General features: G+C 38.3%; 2 protein-coding genes and 1 long non-coding RNA gene across 8 annotated transcripts in view; 2 read left to right on the forward strand and 1 right to left on the reverse strand.

Annotated features, from left to right (window-relative positions):
* The window catches only part of nf1a (neurofibromin 1a), a 71,654-nt gene that overhangs the window by 3,526 nt on the left and 41,472 nt on the right, over nt 1-26,656 (reverse strand). For 2 of the 6 annotated variants that reach the window (XR_008388201.1, XR_008388200.1), the window contains exons 36-58: nt 17,044-17,476; nt 16,584-16,924; nt 15,988-16,190; nt 15,696-15,889; nt 15,402-15,542; nt 13,186-13,465; nt 12,702-12,916; nt 12,516-12,577; nt 12,262-12,403; nt 10,950-11,051; nt 10,430-10,570; nt 10,118-10,244; nt 9,690-9,821; nt 9,455-9,590; nt 8,513-8,670; nt 8,115-8,237; nt 7,718-7,836; nt 7,272-7,372; nt 4,533-4,675; nt 4,096-4,142; nt 3,407-3,623; nt 2,909-3,052; nt 2,411-2,464 (exon numbers count right to left, since the gene is read on the reverse strand). Coding sequence is in view for 4 of the 6 variants with exons in the window: in XM_053646389.1 (XP_053502364.1) it covers nt 2,411-2,464; nt 2,975-3,052; nt 3,407-3,623; nt 4,096-4,142; nt 4,533-4,675; nt 7,272-7,372; nt 7,718-7,836; nt 8,115-8,237; nt 8,513-8,670; nt 9,455-9,590; nt 9,690-9,821; nt 10,118-10,244; nt 10,430-10,570; nt 10,950-11,051; nt 12,262-12,403; nt 12,516-12,577; nt 12,702-12,916; nt 13,186-13,465; nt 15,402-15,542; nt 15,696-15,889; nt 15,988-16,190; nt 16,584-16,924; nt 17,044-17,476 (3,689 nt within the window). In the remaining 2 variants the exon portion in view is untranslated. Of the gene's footprint in view, nt 1-2,410; nt 2,465-2,702; nt 3,053-3,406; nt 3,624-4,095; nt 4,143-4,532; nt 4,676-7,271; nt 7,373-7,717; nt 7,837-8,114; nt 8,238-8,512; nt 8,671-9,454; nt 9,591-9,689; nt 9,822-10,117; nt 10,245-10,429; nt 10,571-10,949; nt 11,052-12,261; nt 12,404-12,515; nt 12,578-12,701; nt 12,917-13,185; nt 13,466-15,401; nt 15,543-15,695; nt 15,890-15,987; nt 16,191-16,583; nt 16,925-17,043; nt 17,477-26,656 lie in introns of those variants that run through there. The other 4 variants (XM_053646388.1, XM_053646386.1, XM_053646389.1 and 1 more) reach the window with 3 other exon arrangements.
* LOC128620978 (uncharacterized) lies at nt 18,429-22,222 on the forward strand. The gene is made up of 3 exons (XR_008388202.1): nt 18,429-18,585; nt 18,917-18,969; nt 19,069-22,222. It is a non-coding gene; the product is annotated as an uncharacterized LOC128620978 (long non-coding RNA).
* LOC128620977 (protein EVI2B) overlaps nt 22,231-26,656 on the forward strand; it is a 5,618-nt gene continuing 1,192 nt past the window's right edge. Inside the window, exons 1-2 of the mRNA XM_053646390.1 lie at nt 22,231-22,486; nt 24,163-26,656. The exon at nt 24,163-26,656 is cut by the window's right edge and continues 1,192 nt beyond it. Coding sequence (XP_053502365.1) covers nt 24,193-26,214 — 2,022 coding nt within the window. The 5' untranslated portion in view covers nt 22,231-22,486; nt 24,163-24,192 and the 3' untranslated portion in view covers nt 26,215-26,656. The remainder of the gene's footprint in view (nt 22,487-24,162) is intronic.

Raw genomic sequence — 26,656 nt, forward strand, 5'->3', positions numbered from 1 at the left:
ATTTAGTTCTGAGTACTACTAAAAGTTTTGTTGTTGTTTTTTTTAACTAAAATGTTTCTCTTTTGAATGCATCTCAATCAGAAGTTCTAGCATTTTAAAGTCTGTCTATTTATGTGCTATGGCATGTAACTATCCAGCAACTTGATCAATGCATGACATTCACTGTGTGGGGAAATCCCACTTATCCCAATACTGTATGTCAATCTAGATTACTGGCAGGTAAACTCTTTGTTCAAACCCAGATTTTTCGTCACTTTTGTTTGTTTCCCAGACTGAGAGAAAGGTGCTTGTTGTTGAATCCCAAATGCTGTCAAGTAGCATGGTGCATTAGAGATAGCCCCAAGAATGCCATTATGTTATTCCCTATACAGAAAGCATGTGTATTAATAGAAAGTCATTTGGGATTTCACCTGACTGTTGGAGAGGTTAAAGAAAAATAATCCAGCTTAAATACTCAAGGTGTATGATTACTGTGGATAAGTAGATATAAACATATCTAAAACATGATGAGAAAACCAGTACCTAAAAAGGAGATTAAGGGAGTGCTTGTAAACATATTGATTTTGTTAAACAACAGAAGCAGAGAGTGCTACACAGGGGTCTATACCTAGCCACTGGTGCTCATTGGATAAACTGGAGGTAAACATCAGATTGTAAAGAAGAAATACTCCAAGGCACTCACGTGGTGAAGTAAACAGCCTTTAATTAACTGAGGTAAATCATTAAAAACAATTGAAAGTGTGGATCTACGTGTTTCGGTTATATAGCCTTCTTCAGGATACACATCAACTGTTCAAACAAGTCTTCTTAAACTACTACTAATTAGTGGATCATCAAAGAGCGCTTGTCGATCTGTGGGAGTGGCTATAACTAGTCTCTTAATACAAAGCATAGCAACACAAAACTCACCTCACATACATATCGTGTTGATGTACATGTTTACATTTATATTGTGATGTGTGTATATGCATATGCATGAGAGGAGAGTTAGAGTATATCTACACTTTTACTTGTTTTGACTGATTTAGCCCAGTTAATTAAAGGCTTTTTACTTCACCACATGAGTGCCTTGGAGTACTTCATCTTTACGTGTTGATTTTATTGACATTTGATTTCTTGCAGGTATCAGATTTATACTAACAAGTATAAAATCCACAAATTGACCAAAGTCAAGAATATAACTGAATACAAAAATGTAAAAATTGAGCCAAAAAAACTTATTTCCTAAACTCTCAAACAGCCAATAAAATAAATAATTAAATAGCTTACTGATTAAAAAAACCCCAAAAACAAAAAAACACTGAAAAGTCTATAAATTCAACTTACAAAACAACAACAACAAAAAAAAACATTTCAAGATGATACTTTCCAGAAATGTCTTTAGATTTAAAATGTGTGGTATTACTAATCAATGATTTATAATATCCTGTAATACTTTATACATGTGGTTTTTAGTACCTGTACCTAATCTGGTGAGCAGAGTGTGAGCCGATGCTTAATAAAGCCTTAATAATGTTAATAAAGCACTAGGGTTTATGTAGATACAGACTGATCCCTGCTCTGTGTCAGCAGCAGGAAATCTATGCCAATATAGATGGATTTAGCAACAAGAAGGATTTTCCCCTCATTATCATATAAGCGGTAAGAAGATAAGGAGAGCTGCATGAGTAAGACAGGAAGTGTATAAATGCTGAAATAAATACTGGATAAAAGTGGACACATGCTGAAATCTTAAAACGAGTAAACTGAGAATTTGAAGAATAAATTAAGGACAGTAAATGAGAAATGAGCAGACAGGAGTTTTTAGTTATTAAATGTGTTGTGAGAGCACAGACTGCCCGGTTTCCTAACTAAACCCAACATGAAATTTTCTGCTCTGGGAACACACTTCAGTGAATAAAACTCCTATACACAATAAATGAAGGAGTAATATAAAGTTTTTGTTTTTAAATTCTACTGACTGAGATAATATAAAATAAATCAAATTTTCTTTCATGACCCACTGTATATTCAATTTTAAATTCAGTTATATTTTGATTAATTAGCTAGCCTAGTAATGACATTTGTCCATGCATAAGTGGTCTGGCTTTAAACCACATTAAATACCAGTAATGGCCAGAAGGTGGCACAAAACATGACTTCTGCATTCATGAACAGATATTTCTCAGGAAGTGCAAATCCACAAAACTACCAACATGACATAACCTTTAAAACACTGAAAGAAACACTGTAAAATTATGCAACATCACTTTCTCCCACCCGTGTGATCAAATCAACCAACAGATGGAAAATTAAGAAGTGGTTTTGTTATTCAATCTTACAAAGTAGCTTCCTTTCACTGAGCTCTGATTTCTTTTTCAAAATAGGCACCAAAGTGAAAGGACGTGGCACAGCAGCAAAGGGTGAATACCTGGGAAGACGAGGTGTGGTGGGAATACAGTTGACTTAGAGCAAGGCAGAGAGGCTTCACACAGGCATGCACACGTACACACAAAGGAATGGAAAAGAAGGCAGACATGAGTGATATTCACAACTCAAAACAGAGGCAATGAATGAAAGAAACAGACATAAATAAGCAAAATGAATGAGCAGCCATTTAAGATCCTTGAAAGGTGGACAATGAAAGGTGGATTGGTGATGTTAAGCAGTCTGAATCATGGACTAGTGGATTCGTCTTAGATTTAATTTCTAAAAAGTAGTGTAAACATTAAGAATCTAATCTAAGTGTTATGGATTCATATTGATTGTAAAATCAAATATTGGGGAAATACAAGTAGCAGTCAGAGACTTGTATTTCCCCATTAGTTGATTTTACGATCTAGAGACTAACGTTTAACTGGCCACTTTCAAACATCTATCCCACCAGAAAAAGAAATGTAGACAAGTGATAGTCACTTAAATCAGTTACCAAAGTGTGCAAACTATAGAACTGGACATTAATTGCCCATCACAGCTCTATAGTTTAGGCCTGTACCAGCGGTTTTCGGTGGCATCTCTTCTGATGTCCTGGCATGGGACAAAGTTGGGGAGCGTCTATAAACTATGGGGCCCTCTGAATTGACAGCGTGTCCCAAATAAAGGAGAGAGAGTGCAGTGAGGTTAATGTTGATACAAATGCACAGATGAGAATGCGTATGCACACACACACACACACACACACACACACACACACACACACACACACACACACACACAGAAAGAGAGAACATTGTGAACATCACTGAAAGGTTAGTGGCAATTCAATTCAAGACTCAAAGTCTTGAACGGGAGTGTAGCAAAGGCAGCACAAACATACATAATACAACAGTCTCCACACCTAAAGTTAACCCTCTCAGCTGTTAGGAGAAACAGTTAAAGATGCATATACATTCTTCTGCATGCACATACGCATGCAGAATTTTCTGACCTGGTGAGTGTTGCGACGTCGCCAACGAGGTCATGGAGTTGGACAAGTTGAGGTTGGCAGTGATGCTTAGCTGGCTCTGAACGATGGGTGGATACGGAGAGGTTGGCGTTCGCTGGGACTCCTCGCCTCCTTCCTCTTCGATACCCGGAAGGTAGGTATCAATCAGAGCATCCAAGAACTTGACCACTAGTTCAGCATAATCCGGGATTTGGGTTTGCTGCCGAGTGAAATAAAACAAGCCACTTGTTTTCTTTGGCGCTACACACTTGTTGGTCACATTGTGCACTGAACTAAACGGATGGAGTAATTGATCCCAAGCCACTCAACAGAATGAAGGATCTGCTGTCTGACTTCAATTTAAACAAAAGAGATTGACTCTGCTGCCCATACGTCAGCAGGCCACAGAATGCTTCTACTGTAAGTGAAGGCTGTAGCGATATTGATTCTGAGTAATACACAAATCATCTCAAATCCTTTTCGGCATATATATATATATATATATATATATATATATATATATATATATATATATATATATATATATATATATATATATATATATAAAGGGTATAAATAAGGAGGAAAAGTCTGGAGACACTATTCAAAGCCATAACTGCTTAGCAGGCTGAATTTCCTTCCTAACCTTCTTTAGGAAAATTAATGGCAAATATAAGACCGATTAATCATACCTTAGAGAAAGGGCCGGCAAACCTCCAAAGTCCATTAAAACCGAAGCCTTCAAGAGATGGAAGCAGGACAATGACAGAACATGTGAGCGCGAGAGCGAGAGAGAGCGAGAGAGAGAGAGAGCGAGGAGGAAGGGACATGAAGACGGAGGCAGAATAAAAACGACACAGTCAGCATACTCAGACAGCCAATAAATTAGTTTAATTTAAAACTAAATAGCACTTGGCCATTAATAAATATCCACTGACTTTTTCCCCAAATTAAGTGACACAAAAATAATTTTTCCCAGTGTATTCATAGATGAATATTTAATATCCAGAGTGTAAAATTTTTAAAGCTGAATTTTCAAGTGATTTTTTAATCTATCAAAAAACAGAAAGAAAAGGCCTGAGATTAAGAGAGCATTAAGAATAAGGAGAAGTGGGAGGTCTTTCTTTACTCTGCAGACAGGAGGGCTGGTACTGAGGGGGAGACTCCTCGTGGTAGACCACACTCTGGACGATGCCGTGAACAGGGTTCAGGAGGTTGGGGTCCTGGCACATGGACAGCAGTGTACTGATCTTTGAGTCCAGTAGATTGTGCCTGTTGCAATAACACCAGAAACAAACAAAATGAAATGAAATGATTTTACAATGAAAGTCCACAATGAGCCAGTATAATACTGTGTGTTTGTGTCTATATACACTACCGGTCCAAAATTTGGAGACACCTGACTGAAATGTTTCTCATGATCTTAAAAATCTTTTGATCTGAAGGTGTATAATTAAATGTTTGAAATCGGTGTTGTATACAAAAATATAACTGTGCCAACATATTCGTTTCTTTCATTAGAAAACTAACATTTTATTTACAAAAGAGTTATTATTATTATTTTTTTTAAATGGACGACTTGGAGCGAAATATTCCGAAAATCAGCCAATAAGTGTCGAGTGTAGGTGGGAACTCCTTTAATACTGTTTAAAAAGCATCTCAGGGAGACTCCAAGAAATCGGTTGAGAAAATGCCAAGAATACATTTCTGGAAATTCTAGGCAAAAAGGGGTCTACTTTGAGGATGCTAAAATACTAAATTATTTCTTGTGTTTTATTCCAGGATATTGATGACTTTATTAGTATTCTAAAAATTTGGAGAAATAAAATAAAAATAAAGAAGGAGTGTGTCTAAACTTTTGACTGGTAGTGTACCGGTACGGTACTTCAGTATATTCTGCCACCTACTGCACTACACACATCGATCTGATTGACGGTAGAATAATATTTACTAGGTGGATCAATTACAGTACACAGACGACAGATGATCTTTTCAGAACGTAGAACCACTGAGGAAACCAAGCAAACTAAAGTGCAGCACATCGAACACTCCTGACTGGACAATACACACAATACATACCACCTCACAGTTAAGCATATAAAGATAAAGACTTCAAACGCAATAAAATGTTTACCTCTGATGTACCACAGCTCATTGCTAAAACATTTGCCAAACTTTTTTTTTTTTTTTTTTTTTTTTTTACATTTTATGGAATTTGGCAGACACTCCTTAACCAGAGTGACTTAAATTTATCACATTTATACATTTGAGGGTTAAGGGCCTTGCTCAAGGGCCCAGTGGCAGTTTGGCGGTGCTGGGGTTTGAACTCATGACGCTCTGATCAGTAGCCCCAATGTCTTAACCACTGAGCTACCACTGCCCACTTAACTTTGTGTTTTCAACCTAGTCAAAACGTGCCACATCAAAAACATGATCAGGAGAAGATGTGAACTACAGCTACACAGTTGTCCCTTCATTTCTCTCAGTCTGGATTACTGCATTTAACTAGCAAACTAGCCACCATACTTCATTACATTACACAAGCTACCAGCCTAGTCAATTAGGTTTCCAGGCAACCAAAACACATGACAGGGCAAGCACACTGGAGCTTCCACTTGTCCAATGGGCTAATGAATTTATCATTTGTAAAATCATTTTCTGTATAAGCTACATGTACTCATTCTATCATATTTCCTACAAAAACAGATTATTTCCATCTTGCAGAACAGACGGCTTCACTGCAGAACAACAGAAGCAAAAAGTTGACTCAAGAGACAGTTGTGGTTGCTATAATAACTGCTTTTGTACGTCATCCTGTTAACTGTAAACAGACAAGTATGAAAACTGTCAAGCACTTTGACGTAGTTCACAAAGCTTCTAAATGAAAGCCTGCAGAAAAAGCCACAAACTGACAGACTATACATAGCACTCAGCTCAGGCAGGCCAAGCACATGAATGCTGCACGAAAAGCTCAACTCCTTTCCTTAATGTCAGAGTCTACCCTAAAACATTTCCACTCGTGGGAACTCCAACTTAAGTCCTATTCGGACAGGACTAGTTTTCTAGGGGGACGTTTTTCACATGTATTTTGCGATTTTAATCCTGTCTGAATCTGCCAAGTCTGGCTTTTCCCTCACACAACCGCTGTAAAAATCCCAGAGCAAATTACCTACTGTTTTTCAGCTAACTCTGATCCTCTGAGAAATCTAATCCAGTCCAAATGCGAATCGCTGTGATCGCAGATAACATTTTTTCACAAGGCTTTTCCTTGTGTGTTTTGGCCAACGTGAACTACCGTAGAAGCTCTTATGTGCACATTTTCTGCTTTCTGCATGCAGTTCAGTACGGATGTAGATGTTTTTGCTACCCAAGAAATAAAAAATAAAATCAACAAGAAGAGCCAAATCACAAATTGTTAAGAATGGCCACTGTAATATCAGTGTCAGGTGATTGCTCACCTTCATTTCTGAATTATATACTGTTTTAATTATATAAGTAATCAGGTCTATAAAATCATGTGAAGTTTATTTTAGTAAGTTTTAAAAAAAAAAAAAAAAATCTAATTTTAATAAATTAAATCAATAAATTAAGAAATTTACTTTTTAAATTTAAAAGTATTTGTGCATGCAATGCATGCATCCCGAGCACGTGATCTTTTGCAATGCCCAGATGTACAAAACAGACACTCCCAAGAATTGTAACTCAAACTATGTTTAGAAAACTAGTCCCATTTGAAAAGTGCTAAAACAAGCTTCCGGTTCACAGTCTCTTTAAATTCTCTGCAGATGAACTGTCCCTTCATGCCTGCCAACCTTTCTATTTGCTGTGCCATATGGGTAAAGAATGTAAATGGATAAGGAACACTCACACCACGGGGAACACCTTTGGAAAAACCACACTGGCTTCAGCCAAATACTCATACAGAATCCTCTGGTGGAACTCATCAGTCGAGTACTTCACTTGTGTGGCCTGTTACACAAAAGAGACCTTACAACACAAATAGCATAGCATAGAATACAACGCTTAAGAGCACTTAAATTATCTATCAGGTCTTAAATTATCAATAGTTATTAGCCTGTTTGGCTGGTCACTTGAATTATATGGGTTTAATCCAAACATCAATAACTCAAAAACAAGTAAACTTATAAATAATGTCAAGTTGGGCCTAATGTGTTCTGCCATGGTAAATGTCAGGAAGTTTAAAAAAAAAAAAAAAAAAAAAAGCTCCAACAAATAGCCAGAAAATTACTGTATTTGAGAAGACAGGAAAGATGGAGAGCAGTGAGGGAAGTGGACCTGGCCAGAGTTTCTTACCAGCACAGTAAGAAGCAGCATTTGGATCTTGGGGTCAGTGAGCACCTCCTCATCCAGCAGCACGTTGGACTCAGACACAGAGACCTTGCGCAAATGGGAGTTGGCTATTCTTTGTGTCTCTGAAGGGGGACAGGAGAACATTGAGCTACTGCAGTCCCTCTGTAAAAATATCACCTAACCCTCAACTTAGATAGATCAATTACATTCATATTCTTTAATTATTTAGGTCTCCTAAGATCACTGAATACAAAAATATCATAAAACTTCTCAACTTACTACCTAAATATACTGATTAGAAAAAGTATATGTACTGCATCTAAACATCACATCATTCATTTATTATGAGCAGTCATGCTCAGTTCCCTGATAATCTGCACTAGGCTCTGAAAAGTCATACCAATGTCATAGTCATTCTCAGCTACACGCCTTATTTTCGGAGGAGTGGTGATGCCTGTTTCCATCTCTGGTCTCTTTGGTGCTTTGGAGTCTGATATCAGATGGTCAAAACTCTTTCTGGTGCCTAAACAACAACAACAACAACATCATACAATTAAGACAAATCAGTACAACATTAAACAGCACTGTAGCCCTGAGGTCAGACTTAGAGATGATTAAGGATGGGAATAAATAATTTAAACACAAAACTTAGCCATTTATTTTCATGAGTAATCCTTCACCACTCTATGAACTAAACATTAAACCAGCCAGGAAAAAAATGGTATACTTCCAGCAATCCCAGAGTTAATATTCATCAGGAAACACTCAAAAAAAGAAGGTAGTGATCTGCATAGTTACCCAGTAGCTTCTTGGCATTGGCCTGTGAAGGCTGCCCCATATCGACGCTCATGGACTTGCGTGTACGTGGGCTGGTCTGCCCCATTGTGGGATAATATGCTGCCAGGTAGCGTTCTGATACTTTGGGCGATGTCCATGGCTGACTCTCCTTTAGTGGCCTGCCGTATCGGAAGGACAAATCAATAAACCGGCTTAAAATGAATAAATAAATGTTTAATAATGATTTAAACTAATAAATGTTGAATCTCTCCCAACTAAGGAAGTTAACTGATAACTGATGAACAGTAAGTCTCGTTTATCCCAATAATTACACAGATTTCTTTGGATATAAAATAAGCAATATTGTCAGTTAAAGAGAGTCATCTGATACAGACACACTGATCACTAGACAATTGTAAGAAATCGTTCAAAACGTCTAGCTGCTGGAAATGAATTATAGCTGCAGATCTGCAGTTGATTATGATCATAATGATAACAATAAAAATGTAACTCGTTACATCAATATCAATAATAATTTATTGTCATATTATTATTATTTAAATGGCACCTTTCCCAAGCTCAAAAAAAGTTTTTGCCCATGTCTGAAGTCTTGTTTGCTTTAATTTATTTTATAATAATATTTAACACTATGTTTGTTCCAATGTGACCAAATCTAACAACTGTGTAAAGGAATCATGGTCAGCTCAAATAATTATATATTATTATTATTTCATAAATAATAATAAAAATACATAATAAATAATTATAAAATATGCTATACAGAATACACACACACAAAATTATAACTGACATCTAGCAATGTGAAAACATTTCAAATGGTGGAAGAATAATTCTCCAGTTGTATCCACATGGTATCCTTTTCAGTACTGCCTGGTCCTATTTAAAACTTAACACTAAAACAGTAAAAAGCAACACCTCTTTAAAAGGGGTTGATGATCTCACCTGCATCCAGGCTCAGGGTGATAAACTGAGTAAGTGTCCACAGGGAAGTTCTCCATGGTAACATCTGAAAGAAGCAAAGACTTCCTGTGTTTGAGACTGCAGCGGCTGCGCACCTCCTCCGACACCGTGAGCAGAGCTGCAAGAGGGAGAGACACACACACACACACATACATTAAAAACAGGACAGAAATTATTATGAATATATAGTGGGAGGGTTTCTATTCTTTTCCCTCACCTGCCAGGTAGGCCACACTCTGAGTGTTCACCTCAAATTTGTCACAGTTGCGGTGTTTTCCCACCAGACCCAGAAGTGTGTGGAGGATACGCACTGTTCTTGCAACCGTGGTTGAGGATGGGTGTCTGTAACCTTCAGAAAATATAAAGGACAGCTGAACCAAAACATGCATTCATTTTAAAGAATATGCAATACCTATACAATGGAACACACATCACTTTCTCTTTCTATCTTTATACTTAATCTCTATGTAGTGTGGGTTTCCTGCTTAAAAATAACTAACCACCTTGGGGTGAAGAAAAGCAATTTAGCAAGTACAGTAGTCCAGTGAATATTCAGAATGAAATGCACATCAACCATCAGAAAATGTATTTAATAATAATAATTCTGCAGAGGGTGATCTTAATGCTGCTTGTGTCATCTTTTACCTTTTAGCAGATGTCCCACTAGTGCAAAATTGAAGTTGGAGTTAAAGTTAAGGCCAACAAAATGGTCCATTTGTTTACAGTCCCATTCTAGAGGCTTCCGAATCTCCATAAAGACCTCCTCGGGACTCTACAAAACCGAGAGAAGGAGACTTATAGCATTGCAAACACATTAGCCAAACTATATCCTTTACTCAAGTTTCGTTTTTTTGCTACACAAACGTATATATTTGTTACTATACAGAAGCAGACCTAAATGGTTCACATTTTGTGTGTGTCTCTCTGTGCGCATGTCCTTCCTTCTCTGTTTAATACCTTGTCATTAAACACCCGGAGGCTGTCGAGTGTGTGCAGGTTCTGCTCCAGCAGTGCAGTCCCTGCTGAGTACAGATTTACCTCATCCAGCTGCAGTACTGCTACTGCCACCCAGAATAAGGCCTTGTGCATGGGAGAGTCCTGAACACACACACACACACACACACACACACACACACACACACACACACAATACAATCCAAACCTATTAACCTTCATAGTTTCATAATGTTTCTCATCAAAGGGTGATTAATGTAGCTCTTATGTGCTTTGTTGTGACTAACGTTTTAGTGTTTTGCTGATTTGCTATAAATTAACTGTACCTTTGTTTTGAGTAAAAAACACCACTGACTCCAAAATGGTAATTGTTTCAGCATACCAAGCTATACATTTTACTAATATTTTGTCAACTCAGTGAACTCCCAGTGCAAGCACAGTTACAAAAAAAAGACAAATAAAAAAACCGCAACAACGTGTATTTTATCTCCAGCAATTACAGCAACCTAAAGCGCCACAGTACCTGACTGAGGAGGGGTTGTAGCTTGGTGAGAGCGATGACAGTGGCTTCAATGAGAACCTGACTGTTGTAATTATCCGGCCCTTTTAAGCAGCTCTCCAGCCCCTGCAGAGGAAGAGCATTAATGTGGCTGGCCAATGAAGCATAGCAGCAGCAGCTAGAGATACATTGCCAGGATAAATGTCTCTAAAGCAGTCTCAACAGCATGCTGCATTCTGCAGATAGGAACACCATTTGACACGCACAGAGAAACAAACAGCCTATTTAAACTCTCCCAAGAAACAAGTTACAGCGCAGAGACTGAGCTAGAGTGTGAGCATTATTAAACTGCGAGCTTGTCTAAAGAATGATAGCAAGTGACTCAGCAATATTTAGAGGATGTTTTCCAAATTATTGTACGAGTATGATCTAAAGTAAAATTCAATTGATGAGACAGAAAGTAAGTGATAAATCTTTTAAACACACCCAGTACTGAGGAATCATTCAAACACATCGCAAGTCCTTAAAGGAAAACTCCACCCGGAAACATACGTTTACACTGAACAATGTGTGGTGTGCTGAGTGATTCTGGTGCTAATTTGTTGTTTGGTGCTGTGTTTTCATTATTCCTGGGAGAAGTTAGTGGTTGTGTGCCCTGCTGACATTACAGGGGGACACTGTGATTGCTATTGTTTAATACAAGAACAAAAATTCAACAATCTCTTGGTTATCCCTAATATAAATAAATAAATAAATAAAAGACCAAGAGATTCTTTTCTCAGTCACTACTTTCCAACCACATTCAACAACATTTTAATGAGAAATCTAACACTGAAGTAGAGGAGACGACAAACACTGGACTTAAAGTCCCAGAATGCAATGCCACTATACAATGCATCTGTGACGAGCTACGGCAGAGACTCGGCTCAGTTGGTTAGCAATGTACACGATGATGAAAATGACACCGTTGATTACAAGATTAGCTTTGGAACCTGATGTATTTGAGCAGAATGTAGCAGCAGATGAGAAGGTGAGAGAGCTGGACAGACTAAAGCAATGCTGCATCACTCTTTTCAGGTAAAGACAAAACAAGAGCTAAATGCAACTATCGGCAGAAATAGACCAAAATGTTGAAAGAAGCTTAAATGAAAAAAGTCATCTCAGAATTTGATTACAAAAATCAATCTTTTACACAATTGAAGATCACATGTTACCTACAAAGACTGATATGCAAGTGGGTTCAGGGTGGATTTTATCATGTTTTCATGAGATTATGAAGGTAAACAGTAAAGTAGTAGATTGGGGCTAAGAATGTGGGATAGGGGTAAGTACTCACCCGGTCAATGCTGAGCAGAGGACTGGCTTTGCTGAGGATCCGGATGATCTGTTTGATCTGACCATGAGTTACACGTTTACTGATGCAGCCAAACACCACCAGCGCCCGTGGCTGCAGAGACGGATTATACTGGAAAGCAAATCTAACCAAAGACACATAGCACAACAATGAGCAGTCAAAGAAAAAAGAAAGAAAGAAAAAAAAAAAAAAAAAAAAAAACAGTAACAATTAAATATTAATTTTTATTTACGCACTTCTGAGCTAACTCTGTCCACTGGTCTAACCATTTGCACCCAGGAATGTCCCTCATACAAGCCTAAGAAAGACAAGAGTATCTTCAACATTGGATGAAAATATCAAAAATATAAAATCAATCATGTTTCCATTGTGGCAAACAGGGTGTAGAAGGAAAACATTAAACACATAAAACTCAGACAAACCTCCATAATTTCCAGAAGGGCTTCAGTGACTGTCTCTAGCGAAGACAGGGCAAATGTCTCCCTCTCGTAAGAGCCTGGAGAGAATGAGCGGTCTCTGTAGCTGGAGCGGAATGCTATGACCGCTGCTGATTTGACCTTACTGATGCCAAACAACAGGTAGAACTTGGGCAAGGAGAATTCGGTGAGACTCAGTCGCAGCACCTGTTTAGTCTCCTCTGCAGAGAACAGAAGGAGAATGATGATACGATGGCAGAGGTGACACTGGAGTGGAAATATAGGGCCCCTAGGTAAACCAGACCTCAAGGGGCTTGTACTGAAAGTGCATTTTTATGAAATGAGATAGGTGCTCAAAAGACATAGCGTTTAAACAATGCCCAGGAATTAGTGTTAAACAGTGAAGCGTACAAACCGCGCTACACAGAATGTATAACAGTGTGCACTTGCATGTATAAGCATGAACGTGTATGTGCATGTGCATCCTCACCGCTGAAGTTGAGCTGGGAACAGGTACACAGTGAGTGGATGATGTTAATGACCAGGCCGTGGGTGGAGGCTCTGAGGGACAGGGGTCCTGTAGCCACCAGCAGAGTGACCACGTGGAAAAGGTAAGGCAAGTGGGCCGCCACATCCAGAGAGTTATTAAAGGAAAGCATGAGCATGTAGCGCGCCAGGATGGCGATATCATCCCACATCAGGTGCTGCTCCAGGGTAGGAGTAGGAGACAGGCACGTCTTGTCAATTATCTTGCACATTCGGCCAATCACCTTCGAAGCATAGAAGAAAGAGAAGGAATATTAAGCTAGGTATTGATCAATCAAAAGCATACATAAATGTCATTTTTCGTGACATTTGTCACAAACAAATTCCTTGGTCGTGAGTTAAGATCAGTGGTCTTAGAACGCATAACGTGATGTTCACCATGTTATTCCACAATACGTTATAAAGTTCAGCATAAGCCAAGATCTTACTGGGATCATCTAAAGTGTGACAATCTGCTAAGACCACTGAAATAACAGTCTAAAACCAACTTAAGATTTAACTGCCAATATTTGCCACAAAGATCAAGCAGTTGTGTCCAGAAAAGGTCCAGTGTCCTTTTTAAAAATCATACAAACTAGCCTGTAAAATATTCTAAAACAATGTCATTTTTGTCATCATCTCTGTGCGTCATGCACCTAAACATTACTCTCCACAGGCTTATGACCTCCTCAATAAGGTCATGTTTGGGCCTGTATTTGACCTCCGAGTCTGATGTTGTGTGAGGCAGAGAGAAGGCAGATGTGATGACTGGACAAAGCCTGCCCTTGTACTCTCAATCTGGCATGTAGTGACATCAGCAGTGGCTGGCACATGCTAGCCAAACAGTGGTCAGCACCCACTCAGTGCAGCTATGAGCTTAAAAATATAGCAATGACAAATGGAGATAAGTAAACACAAAGACAGATCCTAATGCTGGCGCTGCTTCGTCCAAGGACTACAATGCCCGGGACACTTGAGGTTAGTGGAATTTAAATCCAAAGGGTCAGCTTTGTGCTATGCTGCCTAACAATGATGTCCATTCAATATATTCACTAACAGTTGTTTATAAAATAGGACCGTGTGTCTTGCTAACTTGCTATTGTGTGTGTACAAGGAAGCGCATCTACGACTCCAGGGTAGGCATTTGTATACAATATCTCAAGATAATGGAGTAGCAGAGCAAGCTTGGACAAGATCAGTGAAATGTTTCTAGAGCACAAAAGGCAAGGAACCTTAAAACAAATTCGTCCACTATTTTTTTTTTTCCCCCTGTGAGAAAAGGACTTTTTTTTTTTAAAGATCCTTTAAGAATTATGAAAATTTGTAATTATATAAACAAACAAGGCTCTTAATGTAAACAAGCTTCATAATTATAATTTGACTGCTTATTAAATGCGTGTCAGGTCATGCATTTAATAGAATTTTGATTAGTGGTGTTGATAAAGTAGCAAGAGTTGCAATGGAAAATAGTTAATGTCTGGAAATAATTAATAATGGCTGTTAGCAATCAAAGATAATGAGCCAAAACAGTCTGACTAACAGCAAGGTCACATTTTATACCACAATGCCAGTGAATTCTTTAATCTGATTGGTAAGAAGGTGCTGATTACTCACCGCTAAATCAAATCACAAGGTTTATGTGCTCCTTCTAATATTTTATAGTTCCTATACGAACGGTTTGTTCACAGGGATTTGTACGGTGGATGCTCCACATAATCTAAGGCTAATAATATACAGTTTTTTTGTATTTTTTTTTAAAAAAGTGCTGTTATTTAACAAAGGATAATGTACAATCATGGATTATGGAAGGAGTCTCCAGTGTCAGTGCTTTGCCACGGTAAAGTATTGAGGACAGGGGAGTTTGCACTTTCTGGTATCTCCTCAGAGAAATAAAAGTCTCATGGACTTAAAACATTAAATTAATCTATAAATTGATAAAAAAAAAAATTATAAAAGAAATTGTAATTGTTGACAAATTACTGTGGTATAAAAGAAATAAAACACTTTGGGATGTACTGTTATAGGGAAAATAATCAACACTCAATAATCAATGATTATTTGTTTGTCTCCAAGTCCTGTTATGTTTTATTCCTTACTTATGATACACTACTAAAAAAACTAAAAAACCCCAACATATGAATGTCTAGAATTTGGTATCTAAAACTGGCAATGAAAGCTTACCTTGCTTGAAACCAATTTAACATTTCCAGATGCCAGAGCCACAGCTGTATCAGCCATTACTTCAGCTTTGATTGATCCCAGACCCCCAGTAGCGCTGGTCTTTATGAAGCTATCCAACACCACATCGAGCAGGTCTGATATCTATAAACAAAAAAAACACAAGTTGGATTTAGAGCACTTGTGTAGGCGATGCAAGTTTTAGGAAGCCATGTATGCGTACAAGGATTAGTGATTCTGTAGAACGTCTGTAGAAGGTGAAAGAAAGTCTGTGCCAGTGCACAAGAGCAAACCCACCTGGCCCAGGCTGCCCCAGATCTTAGCCTGAATTGATGGATACATCTGCTTCTCATTGATGGTCATGGTGATCAGCTTATCCAGAATGGCAGTTACGCGTTGCCGCTTGGCATCATCATTGTGCTTACAGAAGCGCACCAGGTTGCGCAACCAAGGAGTCATGTATTCCAGACACAGGTGCTTCAGTTCAATACCTGTAACACCAGCAGACACAGGAGAGGACGACTCAATCTGATACACTTAATTGGACAGTGGTGTACAGATATGAAAAGTGTGCCCGTGTAGTACTAACTTGACTTGCTGAAACCACTGATGCATTCTTCTAGAAACTCCAGGGTGAGGTGGGGTTCATTGGCTGCTAAAGTCTTACTGATGGACACAATAAAAAGGGTGTTGTTGGCTGGGATGCATAAGCCAGATGTTTCCAGGAGTTGCCCTTCAATCTTGAGGTTGAAGGTGCAGGTTAAGGCACACAGAAGGTTGTATGCTGCTGACCTGTGGATGGCACCAAAATAAAATAACGTCACATATAGGCAACATAGATATTGTGGTTAGATAACTCTGAAGAGGGGGATTCTTTACTTAATCTGTAAATTCAGAAAGAGACAGGACTAACAACCTCTGAATATTTATCAAAGCAATTGATGTACAAGATTTTGCATGTTCTTGGCTCTCAAGTAAGTCTTTTTTTCATTGTCTTGTCAATGGCAAGTTCAAGTGCCTGCCAACTGAACTAAAGACACACAACACCCACATTAGCATTTCTAATCAGCTCAGAGCAACAAAGAAAGAAGCTGCCGAGTAAAGAGGAGCACTGTTTCCATAAGAACTGAGATGCATTGATTTATCCATGCCTGTAAAAATGACAAAAGCAAGTGTGCATTTTACCTCAGGCTGGGGTCAGAACTGCCTAAGTTGAGGAGGGCAATGTTGAGTAATGTTCCAGGCACATCTTTAGGCCTGATTTTGGTGTGCTGGGGAATGGAGTCAGGCTGAGAGAGCTCCCAGCGTGTACGGATATGGATGATGGACTGCACTATGGCATCACATTCCTGGTGCATAAAGGTGAGGGGTGTGCCTTGGTTGGCGATAGTTAGTGTGAACTGGTTTTCATCAACAAGGCAGATCTCTTCAATCTCAGAGGCATAGTAAATATCATTGAGGAAGACTGACTGGCCCAGAACACGGGTACGCTCAGCTGAGGTCACTTGTACAGCTGTGGATCCAACCTGGGTAAAAAAAATTTAAAAGAGATCTTTAATACAGGGACATCTCTCTAAGACAGTTTTACTTAATAACAAGAAGCATTTGGTCAATTTCCTTAGTGGAGATTTATCTCCCAAAATACCTTAATGGACACTTTTGTGTCTTTGTGAGCAAGCTTAAGTGCATTATGGAAAACTTTGAGGTCCTCCTCCAGGGCCAGGGTTGAAGCAGGAAGCTTCTGCTGGTCAGGTTCCACGTATTCGGCAAGGCGTGCAGGCGAGTCAATAAACAGCAGCTTCTTACTGCCTTTTAGACCAGTCAGCAGACGCTCATGGTATTTAGTGTATTCACGCACCCAGGTGTTGCAGTTATAGATAAAGACAGCAGCCACATTCTCATAGGCAAAGTTTGGAAACACAACAAACCACTTGGAGAGGAAGTCAGTCTTGAAGCGGTTGCTAGGGCCAACATGGGTGAGGTCCACAACTATCTCGTAGTGTTTAGCATAGTATGGTTTGAGTGTGAGTAGTACATGGTAGATTAGGAGGTCACCATTGATCTGCCCTGTTTTGAACCTAAACGGAAGTAACAGAAACGTTAAGAGGTTATAGGTCTTGTTTTAAAAGATGATCACTTGAAATACTGAACAGTTACATTTATCACATTGTAAAGCAAAAGCCATCTTGGTGAATTCAGTATAAATATTAAATAGCCATGGACACAATAGCAATCCACAAATGTGTTTTTACTCAAACTGGATTTGTACTCTACCCAAATGTTCACAAATATTAGTTAGGTACATTTATATAGCGCTATTCTAGACACTCAAAGCGTTTTACATAGTATTCCGGGGGTGGGGGATCTCATCAACCACCACTAGTGTGTAGAATCCACCTGGATGATGCGACTACAGCCATAGTGCACCAAAACGCCCACCACACACCAGCTATTGGTGGAGAGGAGAGAGTGATGTAGCCAATTCAGAGATGGAGATTATTAGGGGGCCATGATAGAGAAGGGCCAATGGGATGTCCTGGGATGTCCTGGGATTTTTAATGACCACAGAGAGTCAGGACCTCAGTTTAACGTCTTATCCGAAAGAGAGTGCTGTTTTTACAGTATAGTGTCCCTGTCACGATACTGGGGAATTAGGCCCCACACAGACCACAGGGTGAGCATCTCATGCTGGCCTCCCTAATACCACTTCCAGCATCAGTCTTAGTTTTCCCCAGGAGGACTCTCATCCAGGTACTGGCCAGGCTCAACCCTGCTTAGCCTCAGTGGGAAACCAGGCATGAACTGCAGGGAGATATGCTCTGGCAAATGTCTTCCTAATTCTAAAAATTTCATGTAATAAAAATAATAATAATAATTATATATATATATATATATATATATATATATATATATATATATATATATATATATATATATATATATTGTTGTTGTTTTTGTTTGTTTTTTACAAACCCATAAGATATTCTAAATACATGTCTGTCAGACCAAGTTTCTATTTTGTGTCAAGTCATTTATGTTCTACTTTTTCTCATAGAACTAAGACATCTAAATTCAAAGACCCCTCTAAATAACTCTACAAGACGGGGACAGGAAGTGTTATTTGCATCTTGGGCTCATCCGTTCTTCTGCTAGTTTCAATAACCTGTGCAACCCAAGCTTTAAGCAGGTAAGTGTTGAATATCTCTTAACATTAATATTTCATGTATCTAATTACTGTGTTAATTGTGTGCCACAGAATGCAAATATTTAATTTCTTTTAACCACAGTACGATTACATAATATTTAAGGTATAAGGTATACTGTAGCATTACCTTTATATACACAACACTGAAAAACAGATTTAATCTTCATAACTTTCTCTACTGATAGTGAACAACTAAATAAAACGTTAAACCTAAAACTGAATGAACACAAACCAATTATGGCTGAAGTTAAATAAAGCTGAATAAATTACAATGTTCATAATATTTACCAGTCGTGTATTATCTTTCAACTAGAAGCAGCACAAAAGTTTGTCTCCCCGAGAAGAATCTGTCCGGCTATTTTTGTGGTATGTCGTTCATTCTGGCACTCCATGACTTGATGGGTAATTATCTGAAGACTAATATCTTGTTTATTCTTAAAATAAAATAAATTTGTCTTGTTCCAGTTTCTAAGCTGGTATGGAAAATACTACACCATCTCTCAACAACATCACTAATGACTTCAAGAACCAAACAGAAGCTCCAGATGGTTCAAATGGTTGTTTCATTGATCCTCAGCTAGCATTCATAGTAGTTGCAGCATCTGGGAGTCTAATGCTTGTCCTACTAATATCTGTCTTGGTGCTGGCATGTAAGGTCATCACTTTAAAGCGACAGTGCCAGGACCGACGCCCAACCCGCAGTAACATGGATCTGAGAGGATCAGGTCACTGGAGCACTGAAAGAGAAGAGGAAGGCATTGTAGGACCATGCGAGACCAGCGTCCTGCTACAGGAAGTTAAGAGAGATGGAGAAGAGCAGGAAGAAGAAGAGGAGGCTATATTGCATCAAAGCAACTCAGACAACATCGATGAGGAAAATGTCTTGGCCACCATGCAGGGCTCCACCTCCAGAGATTCCTGCATAGATCCTGCTAAGGAACTGGAGAACATGCCTTTGGTGGTGTGAGCTTGCATGTGTCTTTCACCTTCAGTGATAAATGCTAACCTAAAAGCAGTATCTTAAAAGATGCAATCTGTGACTTAACCATGTAGATTTTTTGCTGTTAAACTGTTTTTTTCCTACCTGCTCCCTTTTCTCTCTTGCATTATTTCCATTTAATTTCAAAGTCTGGAACCTGGCATTTAATTTTTTCTGTTAGATAAGAGGTCTGTATGGATGATAATTAATATAACATGATAATAAAATTAAAATGATATTCATATTATATTTAAATACCACAAACACCTTTCTATGTGATATCCATGGATTCAACTAAGCTAATAATACTGCTTATCTGAGATGAGCAGGTAATATAGTAGCTTGTTTTGTAAAAATGGAAATTCTGGTTTTAGAAACTGTCATTTATGCAAAGACAGAAATGTATTAGTCACCCAAATTTTGCTACGTCTAGTCTTTCTCCCGACCATCATATGTACCAGATAGGTTTTTAAAATATTTTTCACTTCCTTTGTAATCAAGCATGGCAAAATGAATTGCTAATTAAAAATAATTTGATCTGTGTTTGTGCTGTATTTATTCATGTTGGTTTACATACTATATTTATATGTTAGTTGTATATGTTATAAATACTGATCTTCCAAAGAAACAGAACATTCCCAAATCACTAATGAGTGCTTTTTATTTCCCTTTACATACTTTTAGAACCAACTTCTCTAGATTGTATCTAAATATACTACTTTCAAATCTAGCACGCCACTATCCATGGTCTCTTTTCTCTCATTTTTTTCTTTAACTTAAACTACAGCCTGACTCCTCAGAATGTCTAAATACACTGTCAGCTGTTGTAATACACATAATACAGTGCACTCCACTAATATTGGCACCCTTGGTAAATATGAGCAAAGAAGGCTGTGAAAAATTGTCTTTGTTTAACCTTTTGATCACTTGGTTAAAATATTTATTAAAACACAAAAATATTCTGTTCTCATGGATGAACAATATGCAAACAAAACAGGTTTATCAAAAAAAAAAAAAGTGTTAAATGTGTGCAACAATTATTGGCACCCTTTTAGTCAATACTTTGTGCTACCTCCCTTTGCCAAGATGACAGCTCTGAGTCTTCTTCTATAATGCCTGATGAGGTTGGAGAATACATGGCAAGGGTTCTGAGACCATTCCTCCATATAGAATCTCTCTAGATCCTTAAAATTTCAAGGTCCATGCTGGTGGACTCTCCTCTTCAGTTCACCCCACAGGTTTTCTATGGGTTTCAAGTCAGGGGACTGGGATGGTCATGGCAGGACCTTGATTTTGTGGTCAGTAAACCATTTTTGTGTTGATTTTGATGCATGTTTTGGATCAATGTCCTGCTGGAAGATCCAACCATGGCCCACTGTATGCGTTCTGGCAGAGGCAGTCAGGTTTTCACTTAATATCTGTTGATATTTGATACAGTCCATGATGCCATGTATCCTAACAAAATGTCCAGGTCCTCTGGCAAAAAAAACAGCCCCAAAACATAAAAGATCCACCACCATATTTAACCATGGGCATGAGGTACTTTTCCCATATGGCTACCTCTCTGTATGCGCCAAAAATACCTCTGGTTTTGGTTTCATCTGACCATAGAACCCGATCCCATTTGAAGTTCCAGTAGTGTCTGGCAAACTGAAGATGCTTGAGTTTGTTTTTGGAGGAGAGTAGAGGCTTTTTTCTGGACCCTTCCAAATAACTTGTGGTGATGTAGGTGACTTCGGATTGTAGTTTTGGAGACTTCCTGACCCCAAGACGCAACTAACTTCTGCAATTCTCCAGCTGTGATCATTGGAGATTTTTTGGCCAATCGAACCATCCTCTTCACAGTGCGTTGAGAGAATACAGACACACGTCCAATTCCAGGTTGATTCATAACATTTCCAGTTGACGGGAACGTCTTAAGTATTGCCCTGATGGTGGAAATGGGCATGTGATTCTCTCATATGAATTCATAGGGGTGCCAATAATTGTTGCACACGCATATTTTACAAAGTTTTTTTTTTTTTTTTTTTTTAATAAACCTGTGCTGTGATTGCAATTGATATCCATGAGAGCTGAGTATTTTTGTGAATTTTGAAGGTTAAACAATAAAGAATTTTTTCCACAGACTTTTTTGCTCATTGGGCAAGGTTACACAGTTAAAATAACTTAGGACACTAAAGAGACTACTGACTCCTGACTCTGAAAAACCCCAGAAGAAAGATGCCTAGGATGCCTGCTCATCTGCATGAACATACCATAGGCCTTACCATAGGCCTGCTGCAGGGAGGCATGAGGACTGCACATGTGGCCAGAACAATAAACTGCAATGTCTCTAACGTAAGACACCTAAGACAGTGCTACAGGGAGACAGGAAGGACAGCTGATCGCCCTTGCAGTGAAAAATTACATGTAACCATGTTTGGGGTAACATCACACCTCAACAACTGACACATCTGGTGCAGTTCATGAAGATGAGATGCACTGTAGTACTTAAAGCAGCTGGTGACCACACCAGATACATACTGAAACATACATTTCTATAAAATATTTTAAAAACTTCCTTCATATCTGTATTGCAGTATCATTGCATTAACCCTTTTTCTTTTTTAATAATTGCAGAACAGTAACAGTTAGTCAGAATAAAACATTAGTAGGAGTAGAAGAGAGGGGAAAAAAAAGCAATGGTTTCACAGCTCTCATTTCCTGCCAGTGAAATATGTGCAAGTTCCTCATTCAACAAACTTCAAGCCATCGTGTTTCACCAAGACTTGAAACAAGGTGCGGTGGACAAAGAAATATGTATATAGTGTAATCTTATCAACATAACTGATCTACAGATTTGATGATTGACTTCTTTGTGTAGAACATCATCTAGACTTCATTAGTAAACCGAATGTTAACCTGGTAAGTCACAATTGATATGTCTGTGTATTAGAATTATGACTAAAAGATGTTGCTGGAAAGGTTTGTCATTTATTTGTTCATTAGGTTGGTGGTGAGTTATATAATCACATTTTAAATTAATTGTACTAAAGCAGTATGTACATAATTTTATCAGGATTTCAATACATAATCATTCTCTTGTATGTACATTGTCATGTATATAATATGGTAGTCACCAAGAACTATAAACTATAAAATCTAAATACACTCTACTGTAAAGTATAGATTGCTCTCTAATGAACTACTTCATCAAAACAGAACAATAGAACAAGATTTTACAGTAATAGTCCATGGTACACTTTTCTTCCTTTTGGTGTGAAATTGGTATCGTAGCTACAAACGTATTTACCCATTTGCTTACTACCTCAACAAAACATTAATACATATTAAATCAGAGACATTTATTTGTCATGGGTGAATAAGAGATCGCATTTTGCCTAGATGATTTTGTAACCATACCCGCCTTTAACAAACGACAAAGCATACTGTCCTTTAGGAGCACAACACACATCCCCCAGGCGTGCATTATTTTCATATAACAGCACAGTCTGGAGTGTGTTATTCCACTTATACCACAGCTATTTGCCAATGATTACAATGTTGCATTTATTAATTATTTAGTTAGTTGTGGAAACATTTGACTGCTATGAAGCACTTACAACCAAGACTCCTTCCATAAATTTTGAATAAATGTCTCCTGAGAAACGTCACCAAGTGAATAATTATACGTTTTACTTTGTTAACCAACTTTTTTTTTTTTTTTAATTATGTTTATTATTAGTCTAAGATTATGTGGAGTGTCCACCATACAAGTCTCTATATGTATGAGCTGTTACTATAGAAATGATAACGTATTAGAACGGGCATATTTAAGCATATGAATTTTTTCGTTCAAGTTATAGCCGGAAATACTGTCTGAGCCCTGCGGGTATACAAAAATAACGCACACCTACTGACAAATCAGATTCAAGCATTCACCCATGCGGTGGTATAAGTTGCTCTATCGCGTAAACGTAACAGGGGAAAATGTCACAACCATGTTCAGCTGTTGCAATATGCTAGCACTTCCTACAAAGTTTCAGGAAAGAAAAAGTGTTGTTGCCATGTTAAATAAAATATCACTTACTATAAATTTGTACAGTTTACTTACACAAACTGTAAATATTTCAAAGCCTATATTAAATAGATCACAATTTACCGGAAAAAAACCATGTTTAATTTCAACATATTTCAACAAAAATTTCTCCACTTTTGTAGATCAGTTCCATTCAGTTTCAAACAAGTTTGTCTGAGAGTACTTGACGTTGTCTGGGTCAGGTTTGCACAACATAAAAGTAGTAGATATAAACTTCCAGTGCTTGTTCATTACTTTATCCTAATCTTTCCAATGCAAAACATAGGAATTTCATAAATATGAATCTAGGGGTATTGGAGACACAGCCAGTGAATTCTAAAAAGCCACATGTAGGCACAACACTTGACATAGAGAACATCTATGATAAAACAGCAAAAAAATAAATAAAGCCTGTATTTATGCAATTAGTAATGGTTATAGTTGGTTCTAACTGCATTTAGTTCTAATAGGGTAAGGTTATCATTACAATATAACAGATTATTAATACACCTTTTTCTGGCAGCTTACAGACATCATCTATGAAGAGGACATCATGAAATCCATTCTTTGTACATGTGCACTGTTTCTGGTACTTCCATGGAAACTAACTGGTGAGACAACCCTTAGGCCAAACAGCACCAGGCAGTATGAAAATACTTCTAAAGATGATGAAATAACCAAAAGGGGTGGTGAACCCACCATTTTCTCTTCAAAAAATATAAAGCCTTCTTTGAAACCAAATGGTGAAACAACCCATAGCCCAACTAACACTGGGCTGCATGAAGGTACCTCTAAAGACCATGAAACAACGAAAAGGGGTGGTGAACCCACCATTTTCTCTTCAAAAAATATAAAGCCTTCTTTGAAACCAAATGGTGAAACAACCCATAGCCCAACTAACACTGGGCTGCATGAAGGTACCTCTAAAGACCATGAAACAACGAAAAGGGGTGGTGAACCCACCATTTTCTCTTCAAAAAATATAAAGCCTTCTTTGAAACCAAATGGTGAAACAACCCATAGCCCAACCAACACTGGGCTGCATGAAGGTACCCCTAAAGATCATGAAACAACCACAAGGGGTGATGAACTCACCAGTTTAAAAAAAAAACAAGACCAGTACACCAATGAGGAAAGGGAAAATGTCTTATCTTCAAAATCACCCCCACAAACCTCAGAGCTCCAACCTGTTACAAGTATGAGTCATGCTACATATCTAACCCATGCAATGACTACAGGAGAAAGCAGTTCCTCTTCACATCTGTCTGCCTTGCCTTTCTTGAGAGAATTGACACAAAAAATGACTGACCAAATTACAATTACACCACTGCCACAGAATATGTCAGAAGAGGTCACTACCACCAGAGATAACCAAACATTACATAATTTTAAACCCACCAATAAAGGTCTTGATCAATACGCTCATGAAAACAATACCAGATCTGCAGAGAAAGAATCCTTCAAGCCACAGACTGATATTTCTACTCATTTCCAAAAAACTCCAGAGGTTATTACAAATCAATCAAGAGTAGAAGTACAGACTACAAAAACTCTGATTACTAAATGGTCTTCACTTCCCCAAGAGAAAAAAAGCACAGATCATCCAATACTCAAGATCACTGATGCAAATGGAACTTTGGACATTAGCAATGAAAAAAGAAATGACACAGCCACCTACCCACTCAACACATCAACTACCACTGGCTTTTCCACTGGACTTAATCCAACTACTAACACAGAGATTGGTAGAACTAGTACTACCCATACCATGGATACAACAGCAACATATGAACTAACTACAAAATACATTAGTGAGAGCCAACGTCCCAACCCTAAGAGTGAAACCACCCACACCACTCAAACAGACAACTCCAAAACTACTATACGGAGATCCACCATCAATAACCATGATAAGAAAAGCCACCCAGGACACATAGTAGCCTCCTTGATTGGTAGTATTCTGTTTATTATGTTTGTAGCATTTGTCGTGGTTTTGATAAGAAATCATCAAATGAAGAAAAAGCAGATGGAGAATACTGACTGGGCTGGCCCTTCACCATTCATCGAAGGTGACCTCCATCCTAACTTACCAACCATCAATGAGGATGGATCATTTCACAATCAGGAGTCCAAAAGATTTTCCCTCTACTCATTCCTTCCCCAGCGGCTTTCCAAGCGGCTTTCTACGTTGAACCCGACGGATGAGGAGGTCCCCCTTGAGTACACACAAGCAAGCAGTACGTTTGGGCAACGTCATGTCCAACCACTAAATGGAAACACAAGACCAGACGAAATTCAGACACATCAAGCAAACAGTCCACCTGCTGAGGTCTCTTCAGACTCCAATGTCCCTGAGACTGTAAGCATTCCACCAGCTCCTGAAAACAATGAGAATATCCAAACAACACCTAAATTTGATGAGATCATTCCAGTTCCACTTGCCGAGACAAACAGTGCCACTCAAACTCCATTTGAAGATGTGGATCTTAATCTTTCTGTGGACAAGAATACAGAATCCACTTCACCATCAGATGCTATACACATCCCTTCTCCACCACCACTAGCACAATCTTAGAGACGTACAAAAGCCATCAGCAACCACAAGCTATTCTGTATGCTTTTAAAACAACTGTCTACACAGCACAGTTCCCCGAAAGAGGAAAAATCATTTAATGGTAGTAAAGTCATTGTTAAAGAATCTTTAAGGCAAATATTTACAGTTTCAGCTATTAAGTTAACTTTCATTCAAAGGATTTTGGAAGATAAAAGGTGCAAAACCCTGAAAATCTAAAATCATGTGATTTGTGGACACTATTAGTACTGTACATAGCACTGGAGCATTGAAATACTCCCTTTAAAACTACATAGAGAGAATGTGACTGTGTAGAATGTGATTTACTCTTACTCTGGGGGAAGCTGACACTGCATATAAAACCAGAATGAGTTGAGAGCAAGACAGACTGAGGGAGTAGTGGTTTCCGAGTAAATTACAGCAGTGTTACATGCTACAGTGTCCA

This window comes from Ictalurus furcatus, chromosome 17, assembly GCF_023375685.1.
Source record: "Ictalurus furcatus strain D&B chromosome 17, Billie_1.0, whole genome shotgun sequence".
NCBI classification, from domain to species: Eukaryota; Metazoa; Chordata; class Actinopteri; order Siluriformes; family Ictaluridae; genus Ictalurus; species Ictalurus furcatus.